This window comes from Apis cerana, linkage group LG16 (genome assembly GCF_029169275.1).
Source record: "Apis cerana isolate GH-2021 linkage group LG16, AcerK_1.0, whole genome shotgun sequence".
NCBI classification, from domain to species: Eukaryota; Metazoa; Arthropoda; class Insecta; order Hymenoptera; family Apidae; genus Apis; species Apis cerana.
This window is the reverse complement of record NC_083867.1, coordinates 6616755-6642625: the sequence shown is the minus strand read 5'-3', so window position 1 is coordinate 6642625 and position 25871 is coordinate 6616755. Positions and strand designations below refer to the sequence as shown.

The window sequence follows — 25871 nt, the reverse complement described above, 5'->3', positions numbered from 1 at the left end:
ATAATTAATTATACATGTATTTTGTAATTTTTCAATCTTCTCCGATGATTCAAGTATTGTTTCCCGCTAAATTCCTAGAAAAATATTTATCCGCGATACGTGATAGGAAAAACATCGAAGAGACAAAAGCGAACGAGATCCGATTCCGTACAAGTCATTGACGTTCTCAAATTAACTCAGAAGGGTCAATTTGTTTTACCGACAACTCGAACGAAACAGATTATTCCGATTCGGGAAGTATTTTGACAAACAGTTATTCGACGTATCTATCAGCGAAGCTACAAGTTTCCTTCTGTTTGAGCAACTTGTTGATCGTCACACTTTTCTTACGTAATCTCGGTCGAATACTTTTGCAATCGTTCGTCGTTTTTTTTTGTCCGCTCGTTTAACATTTTCTAAAGAAAAAAAAAAAAAGAAAAAAAGAAAAACATTAAACTAATTAAAAACAAGTAAATTACGATGAAAAATTTTGAAAATATAGCTTTAGATCGCGATAAAACTTTCACGCTTCGTAACATTGACCGAGCTATCGTGTTTGGTTTAATTAATAAACGAAAGCTATTACATTATATTATATGCAGAATTGCTCATAGAAATAATTAAATTTCTTTCATCGAGGAAGAAACGAGTTTTTCTCTTATTCTCGACGCAATTTTATAAGATGTCACAAGGAAACAGCGCCGACTTCGAAAGTGTTAATTCGATTTTACCATTTGAATGATGTCTTGATTTCGAAGTTGGAATCAAGTTACGATTCGCCTCTCTACTACCGTCGAAACGTTATTACGCTGTTAAGCCATATTAAGAAACATTCGCGCTCTATTTCCTTTGCTTTTAGCCGATCTTCGATCGTGATTTCGACAATTCGTAAATTTGTTTCAACTGTCCCGAATTTTCGAATCTGGAATTCGAAAAAGGTTGAATTAAAATTTGCGACGCAATATTGGTAAAAATCTATCATTGTCGATTCAGACAAGAGTCAACACCCGACCATAGATGATCCAACCTTAGAATCTTTTTTAATTTGCTGAAACAAATTTGCAGAAGAAAATTGGAACGTAAAAATATTCAAACAAGCGTAACAATATTCGAATCGAATCAATGTAAAAAAAGAAGTATTTCTTAGACATTTTAATTTCTCTATATACGATACATTTACGATCGAGTATAATCGAAATCTCGAACTCGAATTTCCGAAAACGACATTTCCAACCACTTCGCAAGGAAAATGTTTCGTTGCGAGCTGCGTTCGTAAGAAAATGACGGGCCAATTGACGACAATTGGCCCGGTAATCGCGAAAATGGTGTTGAAAAGTGAGTTGATCGAAGAATGGAGCGAGCGGTTAATCGCGGGCCAAACCCTAATCAAATAGGACGGAGTCGGGTTTATCACAGGTCGGGGCGTGGTGATCGATCGAGATTCGATGATTCAGGCGAGCGGATCTAGCTGCGCAACTCGTGATCGGGATCGTTGGAAAGCCATCCGGCGTGGCCGTCGGAGTGGGGCGATACATAAAGCAACGCGACGTGGTCGCGAGACGGCAATTTCACACGGACACTCGCGTGCACACGCTCGAATGCGCTCGCGGATTTCGAGCCGGATCCACGTGGATTCTCGACTATCAGCTGCTGCCATTGTCAACGCGTCGTAATCTTGGTACGTTGATCACGCAGATTTCTACTATTATTCTTTTTTTCTTTTCTTTTTTTTTTTTTTTTTTAATTTGTTTTGAGAAGTAGCATGGATTATTAAATTTATTAACATTGATATTGCATTGCAGATTTGAATTTTTATTTGTATCGTATTTTCAAATTTGATAATCGAATCAATGAATTTTTTGTTTTGTAGTGAAAAATATTAAATGTCTCCGAGAGATTTAGAGATTTGTTATATTTGCTCGATGATAATTTCCTCGTTTAAGTTCGATTACAAAAAGTAATTTTGAGAGTTGTTATAATTTTATCGATCTGTCTTCGATATTTATTCGCAACAATTTCATTAATCCTTTCAGATTTAGTGCAAAGTTTGAGTTTAAATTAAATCTCTTTCTCGCTTAGAGAAACAAAAATTTCAACTAAAACATTGAATCTCGTTGAAAAATTATAAAAATTGGAAGATAGATGAATAAACAATTGAATTCCACGAATAATTTCTAGAACGTGAAAAAGGATTAAGGATGATGGAAGGAAATTCTTGTAGAAAAAAAAAATTTGTTTCGTCTCATTGATTGAAATACCCAAATGCATAAATTAAAATGCATAGTCTTATACGATTACCTGTAACTAATTCGACTCTTTAATGCCAAGGTCTAATCTAATTTGCATAAATCGTAAAGCTCCAAAACTTTATTTATCTCTACAAAAGATTCTTCAAGTAATCAAATGTCGTGCAATTAAACGCTAAGATTAATTTAAATTATAGAAATTTGTCAATTACAAATTCATCGCGTTAAAGATTCGTTAAGAATTACCGAAATAACGAGTTTTTCTAACGAGTGGAAATTTTTTCAGAGATACTAGAATAGTAATCATAGTAATCATCTTGCGAAAAAAAGATATTATGAAACGAAGTAATCATCGTTGAATCTCTCGAAATTCGAATATCAAAGTTTTCACGCGATATTTATCTTTCGAATGTCGAGTAAAATTGATCGATATTATTCGAAAAGAATGGAATAATTTTCGAAATAATAGTGAAAGGAAACAAAAGAATCGATAAAGACAGAATCGTGCTCTCGATCGAAACTCGAGAATTCGTTATTTATACACGTGCGGAACAAGTTATTTCACCTACGATCGTTTATCGTATATCTGAATAGTTTGCTCTGAATGAGTTACGACTTTTCGCAACAAGATTATTCGTTTTCGTAATATTACTCGTTTCCACACAAGTTCCTGTTATTTTTACGATAAAAAATTTTAAAAACATTATTACTCCAAAAATCTGTTCGAATTAATATTCTTTTTTTATTGTTTTTTTTTTTATTTGTTCAAACAATTAGTCAAGCATTTGAACAAAGTGGACTAACTACGGAGTAATTAGAAATTGAAAGGTAGAAGAATTGTGTAATTCTTCTTCGTTGAGCAACTAACAAGAAAGAATAAAAACTTGATTTCTGTACAAGAATATAACAACTACAATCTTGTTCGCGTCACATTCGAAATTGAAGAATAGTCGGTCATGGTCGATCTAGACCAAATATCACAAAGACATTGTGTAAAATGTATTCGGAGAAAGTGCAGCTCGCCAACTTGTTGATTTTTTATTTAATAAAACCGCGTTAAAAAATTCAAGGGAATCGATAAGAAAGAGAAAGTAAAGGAAGAGGAACACATTTTATTATTGCAACATTTCACGTAATAATTTTCCCGTGGACGAAGGTAAATTTGTTTCCAAAACTTTTCCAAAACGTATATCAATACTTCTCGACACGTGAAAATGTTATATTATAAATCTGTTTCAATGAGGTCAATAGCATTCACAGCAGTTGATCCATTTTTACGAGTGAATTACCTGTTTGCAGTTCCAAGGATTGATTGACGTCATAGTCGTCGTGATCACGGAAATACTAAGGGGATTCCTGATTTTCTAACGTTCCAAGATCTACAGAAGAATCCGCGCGTAATCTTTCGTTCTTCTTCCTCTTCTCCTTCTTTTTTTTATAAGAGAAATTAAAAAAAGAAATTTATAAAAGTTTTTAAAATATTTTTCCATGACTTTCGAATACTCCGCTAATTTCGAATTAAAAATTATCTACACAATAAAATCAATGAAATTTGATTATTACATAAATTTTGTTATTCTAAAAAAAAAATTTCTATCATGGGTGAAAAATCTTATTTAAATTATTGCAAACACGTTTGACGAATATGTACACAACGTAACAGATCGTAAAGGGGAAAGGAATCGTACCTGCTTCGCAAATATAAGTCATGGTCGTTATTCCTTCGCGAATCAAGTTGTTTTGATGGAAAATGAGAATCATTATGAGTAAATTAAATCTCTCTCTGTCTCTCTGTCTCTCGCTCTCGCTCTCTCTCTCTCTCTTTCTCTCTTTCTCGCTCTCTCACTTCTTCGCTTCCTTTCTATTCATCGCGAACTGTTCTCTATTCTTAAGAATTACGTTGAAAAGACTTATCTTATCCATTATTGCATCTAGAACGTCAACCAATTAGATTAAAAGAGATTACATTGGAACGAACGATCTCAATAGAGCGAAATAACGCGTGATCGTTACTTTTTGATCATTTTGTAATTCAAATTAAAAAACTCGATGAAGGATTTATCGAAGGAATTATTATTATTACGATAGTAATAATATGCAGAATTTGAAGCGTTAATCGATCGAATTTTTCAGAAAATACGAGATGGATCCCGATACTTTCAAGGATTTCGCCAAGGAAATGGTGGAATATATTACTAACTATCTAGAGAATATCAGGGACAGGTAAATCTCGTTTCTCGCTACTAAAAATGCAATTTATAATTTCTTCAAAATCCTTTCTGGATTTCAAGCATCGTCAGATTTAACAGTATTAACGGGAAAAAATAAAATTTACAGGAGAGTACTGCCAACGGTAGAACCAGGTTATTTAAAACCCCTTTTGCCTTCGGAAGCTCCACAAACGCCAGAAAATTGGAAAGACATTATGGCGGACATAGAAAGAGTGATAATGCCGGGAGTAAGTCACGTGTCAATTGTTTAACGTTCAGAAATCATGCGTTTAAAAGAGAAAAGGGAAAAACAACGACGCTCTTACATCAAATTAATAGAGAAAAGAAAAGAAAATAATAAAAGAAATAACTTTGTTCCAGATCACTCACTGGCACAGCCCAAAATTTCACGCATATTTTCCAACAGCCCAATCGTATCCAGCAATCGTTGCTGACATGCTCAGCGGTGCCATTGCTTGCATCGGATTCTCTTGGGTAGAAATAATTGATTAAACCAATATAATAATAATAATAATAATAATAATAAATTTCATCTCCATCTCTTCCTCCAATTAAATTTTTCACAGTTGGCAAGTCCCGCCTGCACCGAACTGGAAGTAATAATGTTGGACTGGCTAGGAAAAATGTTAGACTTGCCGAAAGAGTTTCTAGCTTCCGGCGGTGGAAAAGGAGGGGCCGTCATTCAGGTAATTTCCTCGTTGCCGATCGATGCTCCGGAACGTTCAGTTACGCACAATAAACGACATTTAATTGATCAATTTACATACAGGGAACTGCGAGCGAGGCCACTTTAGTCGCGCTTCTCGGTGCAAAGGCAAAAAAAATAAGGCAGGTCAAGGAACAACATCCCGACTGGACGGATAACGAGATCGTTGGAAAATTAATCGCCTACAGTTCCTGTAAGTAATAATAAATCCTGTCTCCCCTGTATATTAAAATTCGTTAACGCGTCTCATCTCTCGATATTCATCGATTTATTGGCTTGTCGTGTAACGCATAGATGTTATAATAGCGTAACGATATTTCGTAAACTCTATCGATATACGAATACGATACATTGTCACGTTCCCGCGAAAAAGTAAAGGGAAGTAAAATTATTCTCTTTTTTCTTTTTTTTTTTTACACCTCTTTCCGAGAGTGATTTCGGAAAAATAATAACAAAAAATTGGAGATCGTAGCCAACCGAGATTTTCCGTGAACAAGATTAACGATGACGTTGGCCGGCGCTCTTTAACGTTTGACAAAGGCACGCGACGAACACGGGGGATGGGGATGCATGACGGGCCGAGGGTTGGGGGCTGGGCCACTTCATCAGCCAGCACTTTGTCACCATGGCAACGCGTAATAACCACTCGAGTTATTTCAACCCTGTCACCCTTCGCCACCCACCTCCACCCCCCTTCAACCGTTCTGCGCTCCTGTTACCTCTTCTCCTCGGTGGCACGTCGAATAGCGAAAATCCCGCTCTCCTCGGGTAAAAGCGTTTCGCGATTTTTCAATTCTCCAACTTGCAACTCGCTCTCCGTCTGAATGGAAAAGGGAATAATATCTCGTCCCACGGGGATTGCTATTCTTTCAGTAACGAGAACTGTTTCTTCTCCTTTATTTTTTTCCCTTTGTTCTATTTATTCCTCGTTGAAGTGATCGTTGCTGATCATTGTACTATCGAGAGATCGAAAAGGATCCAAGCGTAATAATAATTTCGATTGTTCGATTCTACGCGAGAGATAAATAATTTTTTATCTTTCAGGTCAAGCTCATAGTTCCGTGGAACGAGCCGGCCTTCTAGGAGGCGTAAAATTCCGTCTGTTAGAGGTAGATTCTAAATACAAACTTCGTGGTGAGTCGCTAGCGGAAGCCATCCGAAAGGACAAGGAGCAAGGGCTTATACCGTTCTACGTAAGCTTTTCACTTCGATTCGTCGGTTTTTCAAATTGACGTATTTTAAAACTGAAAATCATATTCGTTGTGCAGGTCGTTGCAACCCTGGGAACAACTTGTTCGTGCGCGTTCGATCGCCTCGATGAGTTGGGTATCGTCGCGAATCGCGAGAATATTTGGCTGCACGTTGATGCAGCTTATGCTGGTAAATTGAGGAAATGCAAACGACGATAACGAGTCACAATTCGTTTCTTTAATCTTCCATCATTTTCCTCGCCAGGCTCCGCCTTCATATGCCCGGAATTCCGATATCTGATGAAAGGAATCGAATTGGCAGATTCCTTCAATTTCAACCCGCACAAGTGGATGCTGGTGAATTTCGATTGCTCGGCCATGTGGCTGAAAGATCCGACTTATATGATCAATGCCTTTAACATGGATCCCCTGTACCTAAGGTCCGATATACAAGGATCTCCACCTGATTACAGGGTAAATGTTGTTCTTTTTTTTTTTATAAGAGTAGAAAATTTGTAACAGAATGTTGTTTCCTTCACTCAGCACTGGCAAATCCCATTGGGAAGAAGATTCAGAGCATTGAAGCTTTGGTTCGTGTTGAGGATTTATGGCGTGGAGAATCTTCAACGATACATCAGAAACCACGTCGAACAGGCTCATGAATTTGAGGCGTTGGTTCTATCGGATCCACGATTTGAAATCGTGGCGGAGGTCGTTTTAGGACTCGTCTGTTTCCGATTGAAGGTACGGATCTTCTTTTCATCTTTATTTCGAAAAAAAGAAAAGGAAAAAAGAAAGAAAGAAAAGATCGTCGTTGTCACGTAACGAAATGGATGAAATTCGCAGGGATCGAACGACTTAAACGAGACGTTATTGAAGAAAATCAACAACGCCGGAAATATTCATTTGGTTCCGTCCAAGATAAAAGATATGTACTTTCTACGGTTCGCAATTTGTTCGCGGTTCAGCGAGAGCAAAGACATCCAGAACTCTTGGAAAGAGATAAAGCTTAGAACGGACGAGGTGTTCGAGGACCTGTCCGTCTCTAAGTGATGGCGGGCTCAGATAGCTCGTGGTTGCCGTTCCTTGGCGCCTGCAACTTGCAACCAATCCTAGCTCCTTAGAACATTTTATCGATCTTGATTGATCTGAAGAACGTGAGCGGACGATCGAGACAAGTAAGCGCTCTATTATTTATTTCGCAGATTTGAATTTTATTTTGTCGTTCGACTTTTGCTATACTATTATACATATATTGCAAAAAATTGTTTTCGTTCGTAAAATAAAAAATATTTGTTGTTATTTCATTATTTCGTTAAAAAAAAATTTAGAAAATATTCCAAGAAAATTTATCGAGTTGTTAATTAAAAATTATTTTACGCGTTATATCGTATTTTGATATAAAGATAACTCAGACGAATCCCATGTAAGAAAGTAACCAAAGATCGTTCCTCGACTATCGTTTCACGCTAGCATAATTTACTATAAACGCAATATTACATACATTCGTGTCTCCTTGTGCCACTTTTCGAACGCATAGTTAATGTATTCTGTGGACCTATTAGTTCGCTTTCTTCTACTACCGACGGAGACACGCAGTGTGTATCTTTAGCAAGAATATTGCGCAGTTGTTGGCACATGTGCATTTCGCGAGTATATATTTAGATTGTTATAGAATAAAATATATTAATTTAATCTGTTTTAATACACGAGAATATCTTTTTCCTTATTATTATTATTATTATTATTATTAGTTTCAAATTATTATTACAAAAATTAATAGCAAAGTTTCAAAATAAGAGAATTTCGTCATTTAGATAATAACAACTCTGTGAAAGTATAGTATTAGTATAGTATAGTATAGTATAAAGTATTATATCATCGTTGTATCCACTCAAGATACTAATGTAACATTGTAATGTACTTAGATATTTCTTGACTCGTAGCGTAAGAATACGAATTGTTCCACGTTTGTTGAATTCGATCGTGTTTGCGATCGATGCGAAAATTCGATTCGATAGAAAAGTTTAAGTATAATTTTAAAATTGTATTATTGTTGTTAATTTCTTTATTCTTTTATCTTTTAGAAAGAGAAAAAGTTGTTGCTCTAACTTACGTTTTATAATAGTAGATATTAACACTTCTATAGAGAGAAGTTTTCCAATACACTGTGGTAAAGAAATTAAAGGAAAGTTGGATAAAAGGTCACGTGTCCGTGAAATAAATATGAAATAAATATCAATATTTTAATTTTAATTTGTTCACAGATGTACTTACATGTCCCAGCATGTAGGAGGAAAATTAATATTGCGTAAAATAATTGTAGTAGATTCACATATTAGATACTTAAACAACTGGATAAATAAACGAATATTTATATTTATATCCGAATTAAATATTTTATATTATATTAAATTATTTAAATGTCATGATTCTATGATATTGATATACGTGTTATATTTTTTGTATTCTAATCAATTGTACAATAGCTATAAGTATTACATCTGCGTAATATCTTCGTCTTCTTGCCTTCGAGTGATCCTCGTTTATCGATATATTCGTTTGTCATCGATCTTACTCGAGCTACGATATTGCGATCCAAGCATCAATCAATTTTCCTTACAATTACAATTGTACGCTTCTCTTATTGAAACAATATCGAGTATAATTATGGCATTTTATAACATAAAGTAGTGCTGCAACTGGGACAATAAATAGATCTAGAAATTACTTTGCACTGTTTGGTCTATCGAACGAGAAAAACGTTCTTAAAGGAAATAATTGTGAAAAAAATCTCACAAACGTGTACTTTCAAACGCACTGGTTGATCGAATGCACACAAGTTTTTACTTTCTTATTACACGTTTATATAACATGGTTGATGTATAAGGGATATTATCTATTTTTTAAGGAAAGTTATCTATTTTTTAATAACAAATAATATCTAAAAATATATAACAAAAGCATAATTTGCGTCATGATTATAGTAAAAAAAAAAAGAAGGAAAAAAAGCATTAATTTAGCATTTAAAATCGAATATAAGCGAATTAATTGTCGTTATTAGTAATAACTTATCACTCAACTGAATCGTAAGAACGTTTTCTCGATGCAATAACGTGAATTGCTTAAATGGGACCAACGGAAAGTAATAAATCAAAATGTAACTGTGTGTGTGTACGTACGTACCTGTTCGATTTTGTAAAAAATTCCTTTAAAATATTTATTTTCCTTTTTGAAACGAACAAATGTTTGTTACATACGTGAACGTTGAAGATACGTGTAGGAACATTACTGTTGTGTACGTAATAAAATATATATTGAATGTAATTAAACACCGTTTAACGTTTGATCTAGAATTTCTATCATTCACTTATCATTCTCACCGATTAAATAACCTTTCAGTTTTATCAACACATTTAGCTTTTATTTCATAAAAATTGCAATACCTACAAAATGTCAATCAGACATTTCTTTACTTAAAATGAACAGTTTGCGGTATATAAGTGTATATATATTAAAGTTACAGCTGCCAATAATATAATTATCAAGTAGAAAAGGTATAAAAAGATATATATATATCTTCTATAAAATTTCAAAAAACTTATCACTTCGTATTTTACACAATATGTAATGTAATCGATGTTTCTGCGGTTTCTTTGAATTTTTGAAGGAATGGTTAAAGATGTTGTTCGAATTAAACACAATTATTCTGTTTTTTTAGACAAAAAAAAGAAACAGACACATTTACCATGACGCATACCAATTTCTTTCAATATTTGGACGAATTTAGCTTTTGACAGGTGTATTCTTTGGTGGACCACCGAATCGTTTCGTTAACTGTATTATCCTCTCAGCTTCGCGAATACCACTCAATCTAGCCCCATGTACTGTGCTGTAATGTCCTGGAATTGTGGCTTCTCCAGCGAATAAAAGAATCGGAGGTATAGGTTCGCACGTACCTACGCACGTGCAAGAAATCGTGTTAGGTAAAGGAAGAACTGACGTTTTTATTATAATATTATTTGTAAGAGAGAGAGAGAAGAAAGCACGTACCTGGCAACGGACTAGCTAAATCACATTGGTGACCAACGGTACTCTCCAATCCCATATAACTGTACGAACCGGAAAAATATTGATCCATGCACCATTTGCTTCTGAGAAGATTTGCTGGGTAGGGGAGTGTAGGATCACCGGTGAATTGTCGAAGAACTCTCGTTATTGACTCGACCACCTCCTCGTCGGAGCACAATTCCATGTCGGCCGCTTCTCGGCCGCAAATCCACGCGCATAAAACGTGCTGGGAAGTCGATAATTCTTCCACGTTTGAAATTCCTGCGGAAATATCGATATTACAGGCGCGTTTGAAAGAAAAAGAAAGAAAGAAAGAAAGAAAGAGAAGAAGGATATCGAGAGAGATATTCTTCCTCTTTTGGCGTAAAATATAGTATCGTTAATCGAGAGGAGAAGAAATACCTTTCACCCAATCGCATCTATCGGCAAGCTCGTCAGCTGACCAAGCCAGTTTAAGACCTCCTTCCTTCCAAACCCAAAACGGCCTCGCGTATTCCAAGAATATTTTATTAACGTATCCGTATCCCAATTTGCAAATCGCTTCCACTTTCTCCGCTGGTAATGCAGGGCAGAAAAGCTTGTCGTGTTGGTGCTTCAAAACACCGAGGGACACGGTGATTATCACGTAATCGGCCGGAAATTCTTCCCCGTCGCAACACTTCACCACTGCTCGGGGACAAGAATCGCTTATGGCGCCCCATCTAATGCAACTTACTGGTTTACAATATCTGATACAGAAAATACATATATATAAAACTCAAACTTTAAAGTTTGAGTTAAGAATTGCGAGAAGATGATAATTTAATTTAATCTATGATAACGACAATAATAGTAATACTGTCGATAAATCGAATTTCGAAGTGATTTTCATTCGTTATACGCGAATAGATGTCTTTTAAATACGTTCTTTTAAATAATTTCAATGATCTATTTTCGGCCAGATATTCTGAGATAAGATCGATCCAATCAGAGTAATCTTTTTAAACGTAAATATATATTTATAGGGAAGGAAATGCGGTGGAAACACACCGGAAATACCGTGAGTATTAATGTATATCAAAATGAAATTCTTTCAATCGATTTATTCGAATTTTAGAATTGATAAAATAAATTTCGACACCAGCATAGATCGCTAATAATAATAACCATTAATAAATCTAAGTGCAACACGATCCTATATCGTCAAATATTCATTCGGCTCCATCTATCAATTGAATTTTGAAAATACGTTTTAACTTTGACATTTTGGGAACAAGATTGCTAAGAAAAGATCGATCGATGGATACTTGTTAAAAACGGGAAAATAGGATAATTTAAAAAGAAAAAGAAAAAAGGGACGGGAAAAATGACGATGTCAACGATGTTTGCAATGATAATGTTTAACTAACTTGAGAGCACAGCTCGGCAGATCTCGTAACAACGGTGCAAGTACTCCAACGTATCCGAGGGGCACTCTCACGTTTCCTCCAGGTATCTCGATGTAACTTCCAAACTGATCGGCGGAGACCAAGGACAGATCGTCCCCGCATCGACATCTCACACAGTTCGTCATTCCATACATCACCCTGGCCGCGTCATATCTGAAAAAGGCAAAATCGATCACGGTATAGAAGGAGAACGGTTTTCGGATATCGTGTTTTTAAAAACGCAGTGATGTAAAGTAACGTTATGAGATTTCCGATTAAAAGAATCTTGTCCAATCCTAAAGTAATGAGAAAAAAGAGGTAAAAGAAATCGAAACGATCGGACGATTGATTAAAAAAAGAAAAAAAAGAAAAAGAAAGAAAGAAAGAAAGAAAAAAAAGAAACTGTCAAATTATCTAAAACGGGGTAATTTAATATTAAAAAATGGCGTTGTTAACTTGTTAATACTAAAATATTATTTACAACTACTTTTACATCACTGGTGATACAGTTTGCAGTTGACCTGGGCAACTGTACCGTTGCTCCTCCGGGAAATTGTGGAGCTCCTGCTGAATTCGGACGCCCATGAAATTCAGCAACGTACCGTGGGTCCGGCCACAACCTAGGGAGAAAAGAGTTGCCGCCTGCTGCTCGATCTGTCGAAATGTATGATAAGCCGTAATGCTGACGGGAAGATCGATAGCACGGCCGTCGCTCGTGCAAAAGAGTCCACGACTCGGATCAGGCCTGAACAGGGGCGGTTTCAGAAGACCCTCTTGGGCAGCCAAAGTGAATACAGGATTCGCCACGCATCCTCCCTCGATCCAGGTGGCGCCCATCTCGGCCACCACGTCGCCCAACCAACACGAATGGATTCGACCTCCTGGTCTGCGAACAAACGCGATCCAACTTTTATTTTAATACTTGCTCCACGGTGTATCATCCGTGCGATATGCGATACGCGTTCGTAGAATGATATACCTATCCGTTGCCTCTAATATCGTAAAATTTTGAAGACCGCATTGAGCCAATCGATGCGCCGCTGAAAGTCCGGCCATCCCAGCGCCGATGATTACGACCGTCGGTTCCGGTTTGCATGGATCTAGCATACAAGGATCCAATTGACACGATTCGAATTTGGCCAGCTTCGTACATGGTGGTATATTCTTTTCTCCTCCTTCTTTACTCGATGCAAAATTTCTACGGGAATCCAACGAAAATTCAATCGAGAATCGAATCTTATCGCTCTGTTTATAATTTAAATAATCGTAGAAGGCGATAAAGATAAAAATGTCATCGGGATTGTTACGGGATTGACCGTGAATTTGACCGTGTAAAATTGAAAATTGTCGTCCGATTTAAAATTAAAAATTAAAAAAAAAAAATATTAATCATCGTTCAGAAAAATAGAAAATTGTAAAATAATTGAATAGAAAGGATTGAAATTTGAAGTTAATTTAAAATTCTCAGTTTAAATCTGACATAGACAGTAGATGGAGTTATTAAACACAAATTCCAACCTCACATAAGATCTTTTGTAAAATCAAATATCTTGTTATAACGTTACACGAGATATAACGAGAAAACTTGTTATTAAATTATTTATTGCTTCTGTTGAAAAATGCGCGTAGAATGTAATTAAAAATTCGAAACGTGAAACTTTTATCATTGACATTAAAAATGTCAGTGACTTTTACTAATAAATGTATGACTGTCTGGATCTACCTTATTAGAACTGTTCGAAATGTTCGAAAGGATAATTTGGTCCTCGCACGTAGCATTTCATTGGACATGAATGATCGGAACTAGTGAATTTGTTCATGAAGACGATGGAGCTTTATCTTGATAAGAATTTAGATGTAATTAAGGTGAGTTCCTTATTGGCGAACGTTGCTATGAAGAGAGCATATCACACGCGCAAACAAACGACCATTACCGTTATGATGTTTTGTTGTCGAGAATATTAGTCATAGCCAACTATGGAAGATTTTATTTGATCCTTGGATCACGATAAAAATAAATGATTAAAATTATTACTCCTCTTCGGTGTTTGAATCGTAAATTATATATTAAAACTACAATAGACAAAGGATCATAGGATAATATTGTATAATTATATTCTATGTTATTATAATATTGTACAATATATCGTATATAACGTAAGTAGTATAATTAACATTAATTATTAATTTTAAATAATTATTATCGATATATGTTTAACGTATAATTATAAATATTTAATCAAATTACAAGCTATATATTTCTTATACGAATATATTATAATTTAAAGGAGTCTTATTCACGAAGTATTATATCTAAAAGATTTTTCATTTTATAAATTGTCAATGATGAAAAATATATTTTACGTTATCTTTTGCGTTTTCGATTCAAAGTTTAAGCATTCGATCCTCGTCACTATATCATTCGTAGATTTAAAAGATTCTTCCTTCACAGAAGAATGTTTCAAAGATTTGAGAATTTCTGTTGTATGATTCGTGATTTCGCGCCACGCGAAGGTGATATCCTCTTCGCGAGACAAACGACAACCTACCACAAATCGGACGGTTATTTTATCGCGACACATTCCAGCTGTTACATAAATCTTTCTTCCGGTTGTTAATCGATCGATAAGCTCCTTGGTTAAACAATCGTCACCCTAAAATTAATAATGATTTTCATTTTTCGAAATATTAAAATTATTAAATCAAATATTATTTCTCTTATTTAAAATTTATATAGATACCTTTATTCTGAAACAACATAGAGCCATGGATCTTTCGGTTACCATTTCAAATCTGGAATCACTTTTAACGTAATTTTCAAACATTTTAGCCAACTCAATTGTGTGTCGTATATAATGTTGGATACCTTCGATCCCATAAATACGTAATACGAACCAAACTTTTAACGAACGAAATCGGCGACCTAAAGATATTTGCCAGTTCTAAAAAATAAAAGTTAAAGAATTAAAACTATTATTTAATTTTATAAAATGTATAATAAAATATTATATAAGATATTTTTAAAATACGATAAGATATTTATATATTTTTTAATTAAACGTTTATTTAATAAAATAAATAAATATATATATATATACTCTGAAATCAGGCAGTCCTGGTTTATTATGATTTAAATAAATCCTATCTACATTGAAAGCTTCGGTAAATTTCTTCGAATCCTTTACCCTAAAAAGATATAATATAAATTATCGATAAATTTTTATTCGATTCTAATATTATCGTTCAATTGTTCAATTATCGTGAAAGAAAAATATATGCACCATAACAATGAACAATCAAAGTTTACTAGCATCCATTTATGTGCATTAACATTAAAGGAATCGGCATATTCAATACCGCACATTAAGTATCGATACTCAGGGCAAATGAATGCGGAACCTGTGAAAATAATAAAATTTACAATCATTATTTTTATCAAAGTATCAAAAATAAATCAAAATAGAATTATTATTACTATTACTATAAAAAAATATAATTGCCCCACATAAATATATGCATAATTTAAATTTATGATATCGGAGGAAAAAAATTTTTTAAGAAAAATTCTGATATATTTATTAATTTAATTTAAAAAGTGATCGATGAAGATTAAAATTAAAATTACTGACCTGCATATGCAGCATCGATATGCAACCACATATTGTATTCTTTACAAATTGGTCCTAATTCTTTAAGATTGTCGAAAGCACATGTACCAGTGGTACCTAATGTAGCTATTACGCAGCATGGTATCAAACCTTTCTTCAAATCCTCTTTGACCGCTTTGAGTAATGTTTCACCTCGAAGAGCGTATTTTTCATCGGTAGTTAAAAATTTCATGATAACTGACGCTAGCTTAGCACCTTTCTCTACCGAGGAATTCGATTGATCTGTAAAATAAAAGATTGAAAAAACAATTGAAAAACAGACAATTTATAATTCTTCGAATTGTTTACGTGTTCTTTATTTACGTAAGAATACTAAGAAATATAAAGAAATTATATCAAGATTGAAATGGGGGATAGCGATAGGATAAATACCAGAAGTATATGCAACCAATTTGGCCTTGATAAAACCTTCTTCCCATTCTGGATGAAGACTTTTTATATAGTGCACAGTTTGTTCTTTTGCTGTTAACAAACATAATAATGTTGTTTCACTTGCTGATCCCTAATTAAACAAAAATAATTTTTTAAATTTATTTCCTTTTGTTATTACAATTATTTTGTTTCCTTAATAATTAAAAAACAATTGAATATAGTGGCTCGTTGGTCTAGGGGTATGATTCTCGCTTAGGGTGCGAGAGGTCCCGGGTTCAAATCCCGGACGAGCCCGTTTTTTTTTCATATATTAATTTTATTAAAATATTATATCGTAAAATAATTGTATAATTAATTATCACACTTTTTCGAAAATAAATAAATATTTGTTTATGATAACATTATTATTATTGGTATAAAATATTAAGAATTCAGAAATCTTTATAATTAAACATTATAACTAATAATAAAATATAAATTAAAATACCATCATAAAAGTAAAATAATATGTTCTTTTTTATCTTTAATTCTTTCTCAAATAAAAAAAAAGAACATATGGATTTTGATGTTAAAATACCTACAAGTAGAATTTACGCTTGAAATGATATTAATGAACCTCGACGAAAGTCAAGGTAATATAAAAAATTTATGTATAGACTGATCAATTGTTCCCCTCCACGGAAATCTTTAGTAAAAGGCGAAAGATTTATCCGAATTCTGAAGGGAAACCACAGTTGGTAACACCTTACATAACCCTAAAATTTATATCATGCTAGTATCTTTTTTAAAAGCGAGAAAGTTGTCCCTCTAGTGGGTATTTAAGATATTAACATAGAGTCATCAAAATATAAACTTTGTTAAATACTAATTGTAATTCATACAATTTTTTTAAATTCTTTTAATATAATTAAATATATATAATATATAATATATTTAAAAAATGTTAAGTTTTTTATAGCATTAGTAATAATAATATTTACCTCTATAACACCTCCTCCACGACTTCCATTGCAATTTAAAAATTCATCTGGTAATGCTAATGATTTTCCAAGCCAATTCATTACAATTACTTCGAGTTCGGTAGATACTGGAGAAGATATCCATGACAATCCTATACCACCAATGCTATTACATAAAAGATCACCCATAATGGCGGGATAGGAGTTTCCTGTTGGATAAAAAGCATAAAAATTGGGGGAATTCCAATGAGTCGTCTGAAAATAGAAAAATTGAATTAGTAAAATGTAGCATATACGATAAATATATCAAATATTTAATTCTTTAATACTATTTTACACAAAAAAAAATTTATACATAATGAAATTACTTACTCCTGGTAAAATGTATCGTTCCACATCTTTGAGCACTTCTTGCCAACTTTCTGGCTTCTGTGGTGCTTCTTTCGGCAACAGTTTACTAAGATATCCTGGTTCGACATTCGGTAGGACATTGATCTCTCTCACATTCTCCGTATAATTAGCAATAAAATCGATAATTGCTCTGCCAAAATCAATGAAATCCTTCGTTTCCATTATTGAAAATGACAATTTTTATAATAATTGTAATTATTTCTGTTAAATCAAAATATTAAATCAATTAGAATAATGAAAGAAAAAATTTTGAATGATCTATTTCATGAACAATGTAAAATAATTATATTTTAAGTAGATTTTAATTACTATCTATTACTATTGTTATTTTCTAAAAACTAAAAACATGATATGTTCTTTATATATAATTAATTATATTTTTATTTTTTATTTAAACAAATATTATTTTTAATCCAAACATTTTCATTGATAAATCTGTAAGCTTTAATATCTAATATTCATTCATCAGCATATTGAACATTACTCCATCAAATTGGGAAAAGGAGAATTAATTTGTATGCAATTAATATTATATTTTTCTATTTTAATTTGATATACTTTTTGCACAAATTGAAATTCATTTTCAAATATAATACGTTATTATTTATAAATTCAAATATAAAAATAGAAATAATTAAAAATACTATTTGTCTATAATTTTAATTTTTTATAAAATAATTGATCTAAATAAAACAAATTTCATTAAAATTCACAAATTGAATTAATGAAACCGTAAAAAGTCACGAATAGCAAAAACATACCTTTATTTTTGATATTGATTTGATAGGACACAAACTAATAATATTAGAACACAAACTAATGAAACATTTTAATAAAATTTTGAAATTAATTTTTCGCGAATCGTCGAATATTTTTGATAAAATGTCGTATAAATTGACACGAAATTTTAAATTGAAATTGAATCTCACTATGACACAGATATTGAGCCGAGGACGGTTCACGAAGAAATGAATTCGCTTGAAGCGCGCTAAATAAAGTTAAATGCTGACACATAGAAAACTTTCTCCTCTCTGCTTTCACCATAATTATACAAAAAATTAATCCACGTGACGTGGAAGAAACAGAAAAAATTCTATATCTCAAAAAGAATTTCGCAATCAAATCGAACATGCTTTTCAAATCGAATTTCTAAAAATTCATAATCTACGATAATTTACGATAAATTTTATTATCAAATGTTACAATAAGAATTGAAATGATTATGAATACATAACGAAGTGAATGAATAACAATGAATAATAATGAACAATAATGTAGAGAATTATATAATTAAAATATAATTATGGATAAACATTATTAAATAATATAATTTATTAGAATTTCAAATATTTGAAAAATAGATTAAATAATCGAAAATAATTATATTATGTAAATAAATTGTGATAATATATACGAATTTTTTAACTTTCACTGTGATTTATCATTGTTAATATGTGTGTGTGTGTGTTTGTGTGTGTGTATTTATTGATTTGTCAAATTTTAATCTTAATTTCTAAATTATTTTTTTGTTTTTTATTAAATTCTCCTTCTTCAGGATATAAAAGGTAAAAAAAAATATATTTCTTTCTTTGAATAAATAAAAATAATGTAAAGAAATATAAAATACAAAAAAAAATGTCCTTCAATTAATTCTAATACCCGGAAAAGTACATATTCGAAGCGTTCATGCATGACGGCCTTCATATTTTAAAGAAATATTTCTGATAATCTATATTTATTATCTACATTTATTATTTTTTATAATTTCTTATAATAATAATATATAATAATAATAATAATAATATATAAATATGAAAAAATAATAAATAATGTATTTAACATAATAATATATTTAATAATTTTTTATTTTAAGAAATAATTAAATAGAAATATTTTAAGAAATATTTAAAGAATATTTAATTAACATATATATATATATATACATATATAATATAATTTATGATAATTATATATTATAAATGTATAAATTAAAATGAAAATAAACTTTAAATAAACTTAAAAACAAAGTATCAATAATGTTCTATAAATTATTATTTAATTGAATTTTTCAAATATTTCAAAAATATAAAATATGAGATTTTTAAATTTATATATACCATAATATATAATATTATATAATATACATATTCAAATAAATAAATAATGAATCAATTTATTTAAATTTTATTATAGAGATTAAAGCTGGAAATATAAATAATCAATATGTATCTAATATTACAATTTCTATTTTGTACTTTTGATTAGATCGGAAGATAATTGTAATATTTTTTTAATTTTATAAAATAAAAATAATTTGGAATATTGCTCAAAAAAATCTTTATTTTGTATTATTTTTTTAATGAAATTAAAATTTCAGATATTCTATATTTTTTAATTTTCAGAATTTAAAAATAGAGTTTATAAAATAGTAATATATATAAAATATATATAAAATATATATATATATAATATATAAAATAGTTAATAATTTATTAGTTATATATTTTAATTTTCCTTAATTTCCCTTAATATAATTCTATTAAAATATTATTAAATTATTTATAAAATTATAATTTTTCACAATATTTATATTTAAAAATGATACATTATTCAATTTTACTAATTAACAATTAAAACTAATAATATCAATGAATAAATTCATGAATAAATAAATAAGTTAATAAAATTCATTTGAGTTTTATTAAATAAATTAAATCGTAAAGTAAAGTAAGTGTAAATTGTATGCTAATGTAAAATTAATGTAAACTAATTAAATAAAAATAAATATATTTACCTGAAATATTTGAAAGTGAAATACAACGAAATGCTCAGAATAATTTTTAAAAAGATCAACTTTCATCTACAAGAGAATGAATTTTACTGTAATAATTGCGAAACCATCCCCTTTATATACCTTCTCTGAAAACCGTTAGTCATTTATGGAATATAAAATAACTGCATATCTATGTATATTATATATATATATATTTATGTGTATTTATCACTTTATAATAACCTAATGACACAACTAGATAAGATTATTATTTATATTTCATTTTTTATATTTATTTACTTCTTTTTAATTTATAATAATAATTAAAAATGCTATAAATAAGTAAAATGTCGATTCTAGAGATTAAAATAAATAAAAAAATTAACGTAAAAAATACCATTATGGTTTATTTACTGGATTGAAGTTTTTGTTAAGAAAAAAAAATAGAAATAAAATAATAGAAATAAAATAATTTTCGTTACACTTGCTTTACACTTCTTGCTTTATCTAAAGCGAAATTAAATATTTTTTTGAGTTAAATAAACTTCAATTGATTTTATATACTAATTTTTATATTTGTTTTGGCTTTTAGAATAGCTTTTTCGATTCCTCAAAAATATTTCACAAATTTAAGATCTTTTAAAAATTCTCTAAAAAAATTTTTTTAGATAAAATGTTTGATTGGCTTACTTGAAATTATAATCTAAAATTTTTCCATATATTTTAATATTTTAATAATCAATAATATATTGTTATAAAGATATTATCTATTATAAAGATATTATCTCAAGTGATAAAGTCAATTAATAACTTATTGAAATATGTTATTATTTTTCAATAAGTTATTCATTCATCATTTAAAAAGAAATAATGTATTGTTAATTGTATAATTAATAAAATTTAAAGTAAAAAATAACTAAGAAATTTATAAAAAGAAAACAAAAAAATAAGCTTCACAGGGCTCGTCCGGGATTTGAACCCGGGACCTCTCGCACCCGAAGCGAGAATCATACCCCTAGACCAACGAGCCATCTTGAAAACTTTTTTTATGTTAACCATCACCAAGCTCATGATTAAATAAATAAAATCAAATTATTAACATGTTAAAATTAACATTCATAAATAATAGTAATTCAAATTTCTATATAGTTATTATGAACATTATCACCTTAAATAATTTGTATTATTTTAAATAGCTTCAAATATCCTTAAAGTAGAGATAATACAATTTTGCAATACAATAAAATACAATATATGTTAAATATGTATTTATTTTTGTATTTATACTATAGAAATAAGATGAAATAATCGATTAAAATAAGTATTTCGCTTAGTATATAAAATATAGCATTAGTATCGATTGGAGAACTTTAATCCTACTAGTATATTACTTATTTTTTTATAATTTTTCACGATATTTGCGGTGAAAGAATTACTTTTCAATCTGGCTCGTTGGTCTAGGGGTATGATTCTCGCTTAGGGTGCGAGAGGTCCCGGGTTCAAATCCCGGACGAGCCCATATTTTTTTCGATTTTAAAATCTTTTTTCAAATCATCTATATTGCTACCAATGTTCTCCAATTGAGCTTCGAAGAAACAAAATCTATAATAAATGATAAACTTCTGAAAATTATAATGTAAATATTAAGATAATAATAAATATAGAACACATATAAAGAAATATTGAAATATTGATGGAATATCAATATGAAATATTGATGGATAATTTTAAAATATAGAAATAAAATTTTTTAATGATATCCTTGATAGAATAGATAAAAAGAATTTTTATTAATTTCTAAGAAAATTCATTTCTATTCAGAAATATTTCTATTCAGTTTTAAAATAAAATAAATTAAAAATTTAAAAAAAAATTATTTAAATTATTTATATCATTCCATTTTATATTAATAATATACATCTTACAGATTTTAAGATCAACGATTCATTTGAAATATTATAAAGAAATTGGAAAAGTTTTTAATGTAATTATATCTTTTATAAATTATTAATTTAAAAAATATATTTTATTTATATATTTCTTTATTTAATGCATGTGTAATTCAATGTTTCATATTTTCAAATATTTTATATAAATTATATATACACACAATATTATAAATACATGCATATAGAAATATTATCTAATAATAGCTTTTTTTACAAATATTGAAAAAACTAAAGCGAGCAGTATTTTTTTATATATATAGGAAAAAGTTGCTGAAATGACATTTTTTATATAATTTTTCTTTTGCTAAATAATTCATATTTAATTTTTCCTATTACATAAATGAAATATCACACACAATTATTAATCATTAACAATACTTATGAGTAATTTGTTAATAGATCATAATTACATGTCATATTTTTCAAGAATGATCTTTAAAAGATCAAAATTTAAACAAAAGTTGTAATAAAACTAATATGCAATAAATAAAAAAAAGAGAAAAAAGAATTATATCTAATTATTAAATTTTCCGCGCGAATTCTGAAATTAAATATTACAATAAATAATTTTTTTTTAATTTTTGAAATGATAATTTTTTAAGTGAGTATTAGAAACTCTTCCCCTTCTCTTCTCCTTGACCTTTCTAATTATTCTAAAATAGAAAAATATATTATACTAATTCTATTGTAATTAACTGTTATTAACTCGATAGAATCTAATTTTAAGTCTTAAATGGATGTTTTCACTTAAAAATATAATTTACAATCGTAATATTTAGATTTGTATGACATATACTAGAAAATTGATTGTATGACATAACTAGAAAATTGTAAAATAAAAACACTTTTCACACGGGGGGCGTAGCTCAGATGGTAGAGCGCTCGCTTAGCATGCGAGAGGTACCGGGATCGATACCCGGCGCCTCCAATTTGTTGTACAAATAACAATTTATTTTTTGATATATATAATATTAATTAAATTTTTCATTTTATTTTATCCATTTAAGATCATTATACATTTTATTTTCCAAAACTTATAAGATTGAGAATTAAATTTCATCTGTAATTCTAAATTAAAATTATTAATTTATGATTAAATTTCTTTCTTATATTTTTTTGAATCATAAAATCTATATTTTTTAAACATCTAAAAAATATTTTTAGATATTTAACATTTTTGCAAATTTATTAATAGTTTAAATATATTTAAATTGTTAAAAATCTAATATATATTGAAGAAATAAAAAAATAGTTTTTATATAAAAAACATTTAATAATTTTTAAGAAAATATTCTATAATTTCTTGACCAAAATAACTTAATTTGTATTGAAAATATTTTTTAGAAAAATCTACGATATTAAAGAAACTTTGATCACAAAGGCGCCGTGGCTTAGTTGGTTAAAGCGCCTGTCTAGTAAACAGGAGATCGAGGGTTCGAATCCCTCCGGAGCCTAACATATTTGATCCTTAAATTTGGTTTATAAAAAAGGGATCAATATAGTTTTTTTTACAAAAAAAAATATCAATTATTAATAGTAAATATAATTTTTTTTTTAATTATTTTATACTTAATACTTAATACTTTATAATTGTTTCTACGTAAATACTGAAATTATGCGTATATTGAATGAAATTATTTCAAATATATTTTATGACGAAGTACAAAAAATATTGTTTTGATTGATATTTTATTACTACATTGACTACTTTAAATAAAATTTGCGACCTCTAAATAAATACATAAAAATATATGATAAATCTATCAAATCTATATTTCAAATACAGAAAAAAATCTGCAAAAATTAAAGTAAATTTTGTTTCTTTATTTCTTACGGCCCAACTTCTGTCGGGCACACAAAAAATTAATTCAGACTCATCAATTGTTCCCCTCCACGGAAATCTTTAGTAAAAGGCGAAAGATTTGTACGTGGTCTGAAGGGAAACCAGAGTACCAATTCTACTTCTTTACATCCTTATGTACATCTATATATAGCTCTCTACTAGTGAGAATATAAGCCATCTAGTGGCCATTTTATACATCAACTGAATTTAAAAGCATTTATATTAAAAAAAAATATACAAGAATACAAAATACATATTATAAAATATACATATTATATGTATTATTAAATACATATTTTTTTAAATGTATTATATAATTATAATATTATTTATATTTTAAAAATAAATTATTCGTGTCAAACGTACACGTCAACTTATTGTTTGTAGGTAATACCAGGTAATTCTTTTCATTCATCCATTGTAATGATGAACATTTACCAACAAATAATAGTGCAAGCAACATCCGAGAAACGAAATTAGATATACCTTAGGAAATTATATTATATGTTCTGAAATATCGACTTCGAAAATCAATGCTTCAAGTATCTTGTATGATTCAGTGTTGCAATCTTCTTAAGATACCTAATGTTTTATAAAATGAATATTTTCGATATAAAAAAAAAAAGAAAAAATAAAAAACGTTGAAATTATAATCGGCGAATAAACATTTTTATTCTAATTTAATTTAAATTTAATTAATTTAAATTTAATTACAACTATTATGTTCTAAAATTATGAATTCAGAGTTAAATAAATAAAAAAAAGAATAAATTTAATCTTTTTCGAATTAATGAAATAAAAATTTATTCAATTTTTTTTATTTTCATCTTAAAATTCACAATTATTACATATTTATATATTATAAATTATTTAAGAAAATCAATGATGATAAAAAAAAATAAAAATATCTATTTTCAATACAAAAGCCAACATCATAAAGAATCATTTGATTGATCATTGTGTTAAATAGTATGGTATCAATAACATGTTGAAATCTTTTTTTCTCAGCTTGATATCTGTCTCGGAAATTAATTTATACATAAAAGAAAATTAAATCTTTATAACAAATATATGAAATATATTTAAAATAAAAATGATTGTATTAAAACAATTCTATTCTAAAAACTTATGACATTTAACAATAATTCTAACAATCAGATTTTAAAAAAAAAGAATAATTTAATTGTCAAAGAATAATTAATTATAATAATTTATAATAAATTATTTAATATATATATTAATAAAATAGCAATAGAAAAAAAAATAAAAGAATAAGTATTTAAATATTAATTTCATGTTATAAATAGGTTATACCTGATATGAATTGTTCGTATATAATCGTCACTTTTTCGATAATACAATGATTTTTCATGATCCGCAATACGATTTCAATTATTGAATTGGAATGGAATGAAATATGACACAATAAATCAAATGTTTACAAACGCGAACGTCTTGATAAGGATATTTTTCTTTATTCTAAGAGATATTAATAGCAACGAATATAATATAAATATAACACAGAACATAATATAACGTAATATAGACATAACACATATAACATAATATAATACGTAATAGAATCACACATCGAACATCTTTTTGAATAGAAAGAATATTCTATGTACATCTTTCATTAAGATCAATAAAGTATTATCTAATTTTCATGAAAGTCATTAGATAAGCTAATATTTTCTACAACAAACGACAAATAACAATATTATTACAATAAAAATCATAATCATAAAACAAATATATAAAGATCAAATTTATAACACAAACTACCGGTCACAAATAAACGATCTATTTAAAATGATATAAAAACTGCAAAAAACTATTTGATTTTGCTATAATAAAGCTTGATAAATAATTAAACAAACACATACAGATTAATCAAGATTAATAATTTATAAATATGTAAATATATATTTACAATATTAATAAAAATTTCATGTACTTACATGATCTGTATCTGTGTAATATATAAAACTACCATAATTTTTGCGAACAGACTGACAACATAATAATTCGTCTAACTGCTGAGCTCTAACGACTTTCTAATTGGCT

At 29.2% G+C, this 25871-nt stretch overlaps 3 protein-coding genes and 7 non-coding genes across 13 annotated transcripts; 5 read left to right on the top strand and 5 right to left on the bottom strand.

Moving 5' to 3' along the window:
• The first annotated feature begins 1510 nt into the window (after positions 1-1510).
• On the top strand, positions 1511-9701 carry LOC107999757 (aromatic-L-amino-acid decarboxylase). 2 transcript variants are annotated; one of them, XM_028667621.2, is made up of 12 exons: positions 1538-1657; positions 3525-3622; positions 4359-4448; positions 4563-4683; positions 4817-4930; positions 5023-5142; positions 5226-5355; positions 6207-6355; positions 6431-6542; positions 6618-6826; positions 6896-7096; positions 7199-9701. In XM_028667621.2, exons 3-12 carry the CDS (start codon positions 4369-4371, stop codon positions 7403-7405), a joined length of 1443 nt encoding a protein of 480 aa, XP_028523422.1. In that variant the 5' UTR covers positions 1538-1657; positions 3525-3622; positions 4359-4368; the 3' UTR covers positions 7406-9701. The 2 variants fall into 2 exon arrangements, with proteins under 2 accessions (XP_016915260.1, XP_028523422.1); XM_017059771.3 differs by lacking the exon at positions 3525-3622 and having other exon boundaries at positions 1511-1657.
• LOC107999755 (spermine oxidase-like) lies at positions 9340-13792 on the bottom strand. Its single transcript, XM_062086788.1, has 6 exons — positions 12809-13792; positions 12365-12715; positions 11812-12003; positions 10826-11151; positions 10406-10684; positions 9340-10311 (listed from the first exon to the last, which is right to left on the bottom strand). Exons 1-6 carry the CDS (start codon positions 12934-12936, stop codon positions 10139-10141), a joined length of 1449 nt encoding a protein of 482 aa, XP_061942772.1. The 5' UTR covers positions 12937-13792; the 3' UTR covers positions 9340-10138.
• A 127-nt stretch (positions 13793-13919) lies between these two features.
• Positions 13920-25841, bottom strand: LOC107999770 (aromatic-L-amino-acid decarboxylase-like). Of its 3 annotated transcripts, none has more exons than XM_062086786.1 (9): positions 25766-25841; positions 17201-17440; positions 16850-17083; positions 15870-15999; positions 15459-15719; positions 15111-15228; positions 14928-15015; positions 14571-14771; positions 13920-14483 (listed from the first exon to the last, which is right to left on the bottom strand). In XM_062086786.1, exons 2-9 carry the CDS (start codon positions 17399-17401, stop codon positions 14190-14192), a joined length of 1527 nt encoding a protein of 508 aa, XP_061942770.1. In that variant the 5' UTR covers positions 17402-17440; positions 25766-25841; the 3' UTR covers positions 13920-14189. The 3 variants fall into 3 exon arrangements, with proteins under 3 accessions (XP_061942770.1, XP_061942771.1, XP_028523421.1); XM_062086787.1 differs by lacking the exon at positions 25766-25841 and adding an exon at positions 20034-20141; XM_028667620.2 differs by lacking the exon at positions 25766-25841 and adding an exon at positions 18001-18218.
• Positions 16092-16163, top strand: Trnap-agg (transfer RNA proline (anticodon AGG)). The gene has a single exon. It is a non-coding gene; the product is annotated as a tRNA-Pro (tRNA).
• LOC114577789 (U5 spliceosomal RNA) lies at positions 16484-16606 on the bottom strand. Its single transcript, XR_003698121.2, has one exon. It is a non-coding gene; the product is annotated as a U5 spliceosomal RNA (small nuclear RNA).
• On the bottom strand, positions 20971-21042 carry Trnap-cgg (transfer RNA proline (anticodon CGG)). The gene has a single exon. It is a non-coding gene; the product is annotated as a tRNA-Pro (tRNA).
• Trnap-agg (transfer RNA proline (anticodon AGG)) lies at positions 21459-21530 on the top strand. Its single transcript has one exon. It is a non-coding gene; the product is annotated as a tRNA-Pro (tRNA).
• On the top strand, positions 22817-22889 carry Trnaa-agc (transfer RNA alanine (anticodon AGC)). Its single transcript has one exon. It is a non-coding gene; the product is annotated as a tRNA-Ala (tRNA).
• Trnat-agu (transfer RNA threonine (anticodon AGU)) lies at positions 23342-23415 on the top strand. Its single transcript has one exon. It is a non-coding gene; the product is annotated as a tRNA-Thr (tRNA).
• Positions 23796-23914, bottom strand: LOC114577793 (U5 spliceosomal RNA). Its single transcript, XR_003698125.2, has one exon. It is a non-coding gene; the product is annotated as a U5 spliceosomal RNA (small nuclear RNA).
• Positions 25842-25871: the final 30 nt, after the last annotated feature.

Excerpts from the sequence above, each read along its gene's own strand:
- LOC107999757 (XM_017059771.3), top strand. The coding sequence starts at position 4,369 with ATGGATCCCGATACTTTCAAGGATTTCGCCAAGGAAATGGTGGAATAT. Across the intron at positions 4,449-4,562 it reads CTAGAGAATATCAGGGACAG|GAGAGTACTGCCAACGGTAG; the intron begins GTAAATCTCGTT and ends TAAAATTTACAG. Across the intron at positions 7,097-7,198 it reads TCGTCTGTTTCCGATTGAAG|GGATCGAACGACTTAAACGA; the intron begins GTACGGATCTTC and ends TGAAATTCGCAG.
- LOC107999755 (XM_062086788.1), bottom strand. The coding sequence starts at position 12,936 with ATGCTAGATCCATGCAAACCGGAACCGACGGTCGTAATCATCGGCGCT. Across the intron at positions 12,716-12,808 it reads ATATTAGAGGCAACGGATAG|ACCAGGAGGTCGAATCCATT; the intron begins GTATATCATTCT and ends GTTTGTTCGCAG. Across the intron at positions 12,004-12,364 it reads AATTTCCCGGAGGAGCAACG|ATATGACGCGGCCAGGGTGA; the intron begins GTACAGTTGCCC and ends TGCCTTTTTCAG.
- LOC107999770 (XM_062086786.1), bottom strand. The coding sequence starts at position 17,401 with ATGGAAACGAAGGATTTCATTGATTTTGGCAGAGCAATTATCGATTTT. Across the intron at positions 15,229-15,458 it reads TATCGATGCTGCATATGCAG|GTTCCGCATTCATTTGCCCT; the intron begins GTCAGTAATTTT and ends TTATTTTCACAG. Across the intron at positions 14,772-14,927 it reads CAGGACTGCCTGATTTCAGA|AACTGGCAAATATCTTTAGG; the intron begins GTATATATATAT and ends TTTATTTTTTAG.